The 9,554-nt window shown below is 32.3% G+C and overlaps 1 protein-coding gene across 1 annotated transcript in view; it reads right to left on the reverse strand.

Moving 5' to 3' along the window:
- Positions 1-5,961, reverse strand: part of LOC115876042 (tetratricopeptide repeat protein 28) — a 60,490-nt gene extending 54,529 nt beyond the window's left edge. Inside the window, exon 1 of the mRNA XM_030891715.1 lies at positions 5,388-5,961. Within this exon, the coding sequence (XP_030747575.1) occupies positions 5,388-5,411 (24 nt within the window). The 5' untranslated portion in view covers positions 5,412-5,961. The remainder of the gene's footprint in view (positions 1-5,387) is intronic.
- Positions 5,962-9,554: the final 3,593 nt, after the last annotated feature.

The following is a 9,554-nucleotide window of genomic DNA, read 5'->3' on the forward strand; positions in this document are numbered from 1 at the left end:
CACCAGATATGAGCCAATTCACTTCTTTATTTGAGTCGTAAAATCTAAGTTCTCTCTAAGTACGTCCCGTATTAGTTAGAGCCTTTTCCGGTATGTTTTCTGAAGATTGGTATTTGCTTTTTCGTACTTATAATTCAGCGTTTAACAAGAAAACGTTTACATTTAAAGAGGTAAGACTATTTTAAAGGCTTTCTCGTTACGGTTCTATTTTAATTAGTGTACAAGCATATCAAAGCCGGCTTTTCTCTAGATAAAACAGTTTCAAATCTTCGGAGAGGCAGCATAAGAAGCTGCAAAAGAAAGTTGAATTTCTAAAAGCAGCAGCTCTAAAAAAGATACTCTAAAATACAGCAACAATTCGAAAGATTCGATTTATGCATTCAGATATTTTAAATAATGTTTTTTTTTTATACAGGGTCCAGAAATAGTACGTCGAGCATCTGTTGCTTCTAGAATAAAAAAAAATTATGTGTGCATTATATTTGAAGTGAAACTTCTTACTAACAACTATTAAATTGAAGGATTTAAAGTATATGTATTTTTTTATTAATGCTTTTATAAATTTTCGGTTTACGCAATTTTGATTCTATTAGCATGAAATAACCCGCATAATCCATACCAGTATGAAGAAATGGTCGAGAGGATGGTCGGACCCTTGGTTGTGGCAAGTCTCCCATAAGGGTGTTTAAAGTTTTAGGGTTTTGTTTATAGCAAGTTAAAAATTTGTGGATGACAGACTTTACTGAGGATTTTCCCTGAATGGGCCAGTACTTTTGTCTAACAAATGAAAGGGTGGATTGTATTTCAGGGTGGATATTTAATTTGTGTATGTGTGTTATGATTAAGCGAGTAAAAGTGTGGCCTTTTGGCAAAAGTATTGGATGTTTTGTATTATAGTCAAGGTTCGAATATGTCAGTCTGTCGCCGACTCGCTAAATTCCGGTTTTGTCAATGAATGGATTTAAAGATTTAAATTTACTTTGGGGGGTTAAACAACCTTTATTTTTTAATTGTATTAGAACCTTAGGGAATGCCTCACCCTGGATTATAGTGATTAGGGTGGTTAAAGCGCCTTCACGTTCATGTACGGTAAGTTGTCCAACTTGATTGTTAAGATTCGCCTTGAATCATGTAACAAAACCTTTTGCCACCAAGGCCTTGTGACCAAATACAGTCCACTAATAAATACTTAAAAATTCAACCAGTGCATCCATCATAACCCGGTTGGCTTAGAAGTTTCTCATCCAAGCCTTTTTGGAAGCAAGCAGAAAACTAAACCTCCAGTTAATAAGTCTGTTTATTCACCACAGACCAGATACCCAATAATATTCAAATAATTTTTACCTATAGATACCTATAGATATCATCATCATCATTCTCAGCTTTTCCAACCATTTCCGATTATATCTATTAATTCCTCATAAGTACCATGCTGTCATTCTTGTGGTCCGTTTTTGTTCATACTTCTTGCCAAGTGTCCTGCCCATTGCCACTTAAGGAATTTGATTCTGTGGATGACATCTATTACCTGGGTCCTGGGTCTGTTGTCGTATCCACTCTATTCTTTTAGGTCTTTGTTGGTTATTCCCAGCATATTTAATTCCATTGAGCGTTGTGTGGCCTGCAGTTTCCTCATAATGTCCGTTTTATGTGTCCAGGTTTCGCATGCATAGGTGGTGACTGGTAGTACATATATTGGTCGAATATTTTCTTCTTTAGATAAAGTGGCATTCTAGATTTGAATATGATTAAGTTTCTTCCATAAGTACTTCATGCTAACTTAATTTTTCGGTTGATTTCTGGTGGTAGAGATCCCGAGCTGTGTATTAGTTGTCCAAAATATATGTATGTATTCTTCTACTATTTCCAGTTTTGTGTTATTTATTAGAATGTCTTTTCTGTTTACTAGTTCGTTGTACATTACTTTAGTTCTTGCTAAATTTATTTTGAGACCTACTTTATTGCTGGCTGTATTTAATTCGTTAATTTCTGTTTATAGTTCTTCAAGTGGAATACTCTTGAAAATACCCTGGACAGATCATGGTACGCAATGAAGATGTTCTTGGGAGGAAAGGGAATTACTGACAAATATAAAAAAAACGAAAGACAGCATACCTGGGCCATGTGATACGCAATAGTAGAGCAAAACTTCTGAAGTTACTTATAGAAGGAAAGGTAGAAGGATGCTTGGGAGACGCAAGCAATCTTGGTTGAAAAACTTACGAGACTGGACTAGACTGAACTCACACGAACTGTTTCGAGCTGCGCAGGACAGACAGTGTTTCGCCGCGATTGTTGCCAACCTTCATTAGAAGATGGTATTATAAGAAGAAGAAGTTCTTCAAGACTATTAACTATTAGGAGTATATCATCAGCGAATCTTAGATGTTTAAGATATTCTCCACCTATATTTAATCATTTGTTGGTCCAGTCTACTTGACGGAAGACTTCTTCTAGGTATTATTGCTGTAAACAGCTTTGGGGATATCGCGTTTCCCTCTCGTACTCCTCTGCCAATTGGAAACTCGGAGGTTGTTTTATATATTATTAATCTTGCTTTGGCTTTGTATATATTGGCGGGTGTTTCTATGTAGGGCCTGTCAATATCTTGATTCGCTAATGCTTCTATTATTGCTTTAGGTTATCGAGTCGAAATCCTTCTGAAAGTCTATAAAGAGTATGGCTAGTGGAAGTTCTTATTCTTTTGTTCGGCTGATAGTTTCTCTTAGTTTATGTATGTGATCAATCATACTGCTTCTGAAGCCTGCTTGTTCTCGTGGTTGTGCAGCGTCTAGCGTGTTTTGTATTCTGTTTATTATTTTTGTGAATATCTTGTATGTTACGGGTAGTAGGTCTGTAGTTCTGATGTCTTCTTAGAATTAGAATTATGTTGGCGCTTTAGCACCTATAGATATATAGATGTAGATATAGATTAAAAATTCTGGATAATTTGTTTTTATCTAATTAATTTAAAAGTGGTGTTTAAAAAAATAAGGAAAGACGGTAAAGTTTATAAGACATCATTATTCTTACAAATAAATAAAGCAAAAAGCATTTAAGCTATGAATAAGTTAAGCCTTTACTTGAACAGAAACTAAATAGAAACATCGAGATAACGTTAAGTCGGCTAATATAATTAGTTCTGACTCAAGTTTAGCATGAATATCTCGATTTTACCGTTAAATGTCAGACGCAATTATTAATATAAAATAGAAATAATTTTTAATATACTTGTGGAAAATACATAGTTTTTAAATTCTCGAAGTACTCTGAATTAATTTTATCTGAAGACGTACTTACTTTTCCGTTATTTTGTTATAAATATTAATTGGTTTTCTGCACGTTTAGGTTTTTTAATACAGAAAAAAATATCGTCGGGTTATATAAATTATAAATTGTCAGTAGGTATGCTAACGGCACATTTGAAATTTATAATAATTATTTTAGTTAAAATTAATAATATACATAATATATAATAAAATGTTAGCACTAAAATTTACTATTGGGATTAGTATTAATAAATAACGTTTGATGAAAAAAAAAAACGGCGTCAAAGACGGCTGGGAAATGAAAATCGATGATAATTTTGGCATGGTCATCATATCTTGAGGTCGTTTACTAAAAATTGACATAAGACTTGTCAAAAATTAACATTAATTAATTATAGAAAGATTAAAAATGGATAGATAGTTTCCAAACACCTCAATTATATTTACAAAAAAATATTTTTCTGGAATTGTAAACTACTTGCACCATTTAAGAATAATTTTTACTCGATATAAAAATAAGTTACAAGCTTCTCAAGGCCAAGTGGCAGTAAGTATCATTAAGAAATAAACAAGAGTACAATTTTTTTAGGTCTTCTAGATATCTATCTAGTCTTCTGAGATATAACCACTCTTAGATAGTAGATATAACCACTTAAGTAGTATACTACCTACTATACTTTTAAACCAAAATATACAATTTTATGTAAATCGTAAAAATTTATGGATTACTTTACTTAGTGTATGTATTTTACAAAAACTATAAAATATAAAGTAAATATCAAAAAATTACAAGTTAGTAAAAATGAAATAAGTCTATAGCTTTTACCCCTTTAAGTACTTAATTATAACTGTATCTAGAAAAATATCTATGTTAGAAACACCACTCGAATAGATATATCAAATTAAAATTTAATTACTACCCCCCCCCCCTAATTTAAAACCAATAAATTATTCCTATTGGGGAATATACATTTCTCATAAAAATAATGTCTATATCTACGTGGTTGGTACATTTAAAAAAAAATGGGTTTTTCACCACAAAAAAATGTACAAATAAAAAAGTTCTTGAATAGTTAAATTATCTTAAATATTTTTAAAAAAATGTATAATAATATATAAAATATAGGTACGTTCTTTTTTATTTGTAGACGAAAATATCAGGGTAATTTACCTTTGAAATATATAATTTTTATGCCACTGGGGGTTAGAATCCAACATTAAATCCAATTTATATTTTGTATTTTTCTATTTCATTCAGCGGCAAAAATGTTCGGTAATCAGATAATGAACAAACCACAAATATTTAGACGTTGGTCATTATTCTTCAGGTAAAAATATTTAATATTTTTAATTATAATATGCAGGATGAGTCTTAAATAAGTCAAAATATTTTAGGGGTGATATAATTCGACACCAGAAACACGACTATGAGGGGTTTTTTGCGGAAAAAAAAATTGAAAATTTGGAATTTTTTGAAAAAAAAATTGGAAATTTTTTTTTAGTTTTCAGTTAAAAAGTATAATTTATTTTAATTTATTTAATTAAAAGTATAATTTTAACTTGATAATATGACAACATAGACAGTAGATTAAATTTAAAAGAATGAAAACCCAGAAAAGATCCTCGAAAAGTGATTCTCAAAATTTAAGCAAAAAATTTTTTTTTTTAATTGTTAACATAAAATAACTCAGTTATTTTGGACTTACTTGAAAAACGGTAAAGAAAAAATATGTTTCATTTATCGAGATCTACCAGCTCTGAAAATATTTGCACATATTTAAGACTTACCCTGTATAACGATCAAACTGTTTTATGACAATCTTCTACTTTGACCATTGAAAAAAAAATAAAAATCTAATGAAAATTATCATAAAATTGATCATCTTACAAAGCACACTTCATCACAAAACTTCTTGATTAAATATTATTAATAGTTAATGGTAATTTTTTTTTCTGTTGATGAACAGGTGAAAACAAGGTATGAAATATAGATATAATTAAAAAAGTAATAAAAAGGAAATAACAGAAAATAAAAACAGAAACTAACACAAATTAAAATAAATAATAAAGAATATGCTATTAATATATCCGTATATCCGCTATTTATAGGATACTTACCTCTGTAAAATCTCTGTGCGACATTCTAATACCGTAGGAACTATAGGATATTCAACTTTACACACCATAATAGTCATAGAAAAAAATAATAATGTTCTTTTAAGTCATTTTAATGCACCCAAAAAATGGTTGGCTCCATGGTATCTTTTGGCACTCAACAGCTTCATGACAGCAATTTAAAGCTCCAAAATAGGTTATTCACAATTTATCACGTAGGTATCAAGACCATGTTATTGTTAAACAAAGAAACTACGGCGATGGATTTTCTTTCGTTTTTGTTATTTTTTTGTTGTATTTCACTTATATTCACTTGTTCACGTTCTAAATGCACTTTTAACCTTAACCTCTCTTGAACCCTTCTCGCACTAACCACGAAATTCGCGACGAAACGTGCTTTCGACACCCTATATCTTAAGGAAAAGGGTTAATAAGATACCACTAATGTTTCCTAGCGTAGGTAGATGTTATTTGGATCACACCGTACTCGACGTTTATCAAATTATCGAAAAGCCCGACTGAAAACAAACCAAAGTCCAGCGTCTAACAGTTATTTACTTGTGCTCGCATTCTTTAACACCGGCCATCTTGGATGTTGGTATGCAGGTAATAATCTTGAGCAGGTCGAAGGAAGGTAGGTTGGAGGGATCTCGAGCTTGAAGACGGTGATTCGAACGGTCGGCGGGAAAAGAAACTTCACAGTCGGTCAACTAGCGCGGAGTATACGAGGATTAGGGAATACAATCCCGCACCAAAATCTCAATCGCGCAAACCCGCGGGATTAAAGCAATCAATCCCGCGGATCCGCAAAATTGCGGGACTGTAAACAATAGTCCTACATTTGGTCCTAAATCGTACAAAAGGCATTGTACATTTTGCATAGGCCCACAATATATTGATATAGCGTGTATCTTAAACTAGCAGTACAGAAATTTGGACCGATGTATACAGGGTGTTCAAAAAATATATTTAATATTAAATACACTTAAATTTTATTATAATTTATCTACTTATTTTATAAATAAAAATATTATTCTGATGTTGAAGTTTTTCTAACTTGTGTTGGTTATCTGCTTTTAGATACACTCTATATAAATATTTTTCTTTAAATAAAATAATAAATTATTAATTTAAATAATGTGCAGAATGTACAAAGCTTTTTGTACCATTTAGGGCCATACGTATGACTAAAAATGCATATTTTTCGAAAAAACGTCGTATTTTCCTTAAAACAAAAAAAAATTAAAAACCCGATCAAATTGTTTTTTCTAATTTCGATACAGATTAGTCGTACTTGGTAAAAATTTCGATTTTTTAAAAATTGTAAATTTGCGGTAAAAAAGATTCTTAACCAAATTTTCAAACTCTTATAAAACACCCTGTATACGAGAATTCGCTAAATATATTTTCGAAAACCACATAACATCTCAATCACAATAGATGCATCTAAAACCTGATCCAAACCGCATCCCAAAATCTTTTTTAGTTCAAGAGATATTCAACTTTAAATTTACCCTAAAATTTTGCTTGTCCCGATAGTTATGTCCGGCAATTTATTTTACGAAGTTGTTCACAAGTACTAGTTAAACGCTTTTCTTCACTTACGCACATACGCCAGAAAGAAATCTAACAACTAACCTATTTGTTTCACTTATTTTTAATGGCTAAGCCGTAAGGGAATCCCCCGGGTTCCGAGCGTCGACGCATCGGCCCGGAACGAAGCGGTTTGATCTTAATCGAGATCGATTCGGTTACCCAGTAGTAATGTGTCGATCCCGCGGATCCCGCACGGTAAATCCCGCAACTTTGATCCCGCGGAATCTCAGAGGGATCCCGCATTTGCGGGATCCAGCATTTGCGGGATTGAATTCCCTAACGAGGATTGTCTCAGAAGTTTTCGGCCTCATAATTATGCAGAACTATTTTCTTTGGGAAACCACTTCAAAGGATTCTTTCACCTCATCAACTCGTCCAAATAGTGGTTGGCAAAATTGCCGGCAAAATATACAGGGTATTTCAAAAAACATGTGCCGTCTATCGTGGGGAGACTCCTAGCGTAAAAATGAGATTTATAGTCTGTCCAACGACAAGGTCCTTGACACTTGTGTCTAGCCCCAGCGGGCAACTATTAAGCCCGACCAATCACGTTAGAGTTTTTGACAAAAACAAACGAATTAACACACTCCAAATAACCACGCTAACCAACCCGATTGGTCAAGCTTAATAGTTGCCTGCTGGGGCTAGACACTTCTTCCTTGACAGTGATAGATGTGTCTGTCATTTTAATTTCAAATTATATTTTACAAAGAAATAAGTTGGTACAAGTGGAACGCATAGCAGGGAATTAATATATTTAAAATTTGACTGATAAGTGATTACTTCAAAATATTGTGAAAAAAAACTGTAAAAAGTGAAAAAATGTAATCGAGTTATTTTATTAAAAAAAACGGTATGTGTTAATACAAAACAAAGTAGAACAAAACGCCATATACCAAAAATAAAAAAACGTGATTTCTTACTTTCAAGCTTCAAGAAACTTCCCGCATTTATTATTATATTTATCAATATAACTTATATACAAATACAAATTTGTAATATTCCACAGGAATAAATAAAACAACATAAATAAAACAAACTATTTTATTAAAAATAACACTTACCAAATTTTATACCGTAAAGGTTGATTTGGTTTGATTAATTAACTTTCATCTTAATTTTTTTAAATCAGTACCTTTTGACATTATTTTTCTGTAGTACTAAAATCCATTATTTACCTATCGTGTGATGTCGATATTTTACAGCTACTCCAGTAGTATATGTTTAGTAGAATCCTTGTACCATATACGAGATGCACTTATCTACGACGAAATGGTATACATAACTTTATTGATGGTAACTTTATTGGTGTATAAGACTTTCTGCCTGGGAAGCGAGTATTAACTATAAACTGTGCTCTTAATTTTCCCTCGGTTTTTCCTCCATTTTACTTCAAAAGACACAAAACACACGTAATAACACGAATCAAAATGCATCATCTTCCAAAACGCAGATATTTGATATAAGTTGACACAAAATTATAACGAAAATTTATTTTCAAAATAATTTTCTAAAAATGTTCATGAGCGAGAGAAAATGTCCGGATTTAATTTGACCTCGTGTGGTATTCGGTGAGAAAATTCCACACCAAATTGTGTTTGAAAATCAAATAATTAAAATGTATTTTTCGATTTTTGGTCGAATTGATTATCATGCCCTAGACACTCAATGGTAATTTTATAGAACTCCAAATTTAGTTTCTTCCGCATCGCCAGACGGCGCAAAAGACATTAAAGTACAGGTTCCTAATTTATATATGAAGATGACTTGACAGTCCCTAGGTTGACTATTGTCTGTGGTCTAGTTTTTATCTAATTGACATTATGTTGACATTTTTACAAAATGTTGGTGATCCGTCAAGTTATTTTTAAATAATTATTTTGATCATTATTTAAATAATCATTAATTCAGATATTCCTGATTTATCGGAAAGTTCGGTGATTTCAGTGATTTGTGTTTATAGTTTGTGTTTTTATTAGTTTGTGCATTCTGATATTTAGAGTCGATCATCATTTTCGTGTTAGATATTTCCAGTATAATTCGCTGTTGGGTACCCACAAAAATCCGTTGCCATGGTGATTTGTCAAAAAAACACGTTTTGATTGGTTAAAAATTACAGGTGTGGAATTTTCACTCCAATCGCTAAACACACTCGAAAGAAAATTGTAAAGATTGTTTGTGTAATATGTGCGCATATATGAAGTGAAACTTCTTCTTATTTTACCTATATCCACGTGCCGAGTTTGGTTCCAATTGACACATAATTAAGAAAATCCTGATGACTTCGTCCATTTAGAGCTTTTAGAGGCATCGATCGTTTCGAAACGTCGAGGAGGTCATCCTGTAGCCCGTCCCCGATTGTGCCGAAATCGACTCGGATTTTTCTTCAATATCGAATCATTAGTCACACCCTGATAAAGATGTAAACGAAACATCGTATCCAAATTTGCAGGGTTGGACCGTTGTGCACCGTCGCTCACATTTCTGCCCTCTTTTTTACCCCCTTTTTTTCTACTCTCCAAATTTGGTCGCGATCGGACGACATCAACTTTTGACGTTTGTAACATCAAAATT

The sequence above is a fragment of the Sitophilus oryzae genome, unplaced genomic scaffold (genome assembly GCF_002938485.1).
Source record: "Sitophilus oryzae breed Bouriz unplaced genomic scaffold, Soryzae_2.0 scaffold_1396_pilon_pilon, whole genome shotgun sequence".
NCBI classification, from domain to species: domain Eukaryota; kingdom Metazoa; phylum Arthropoda; class Insecta; order Coleoptera; family Curculionidae; genus Sitophilus; species Sitophilus oryzae.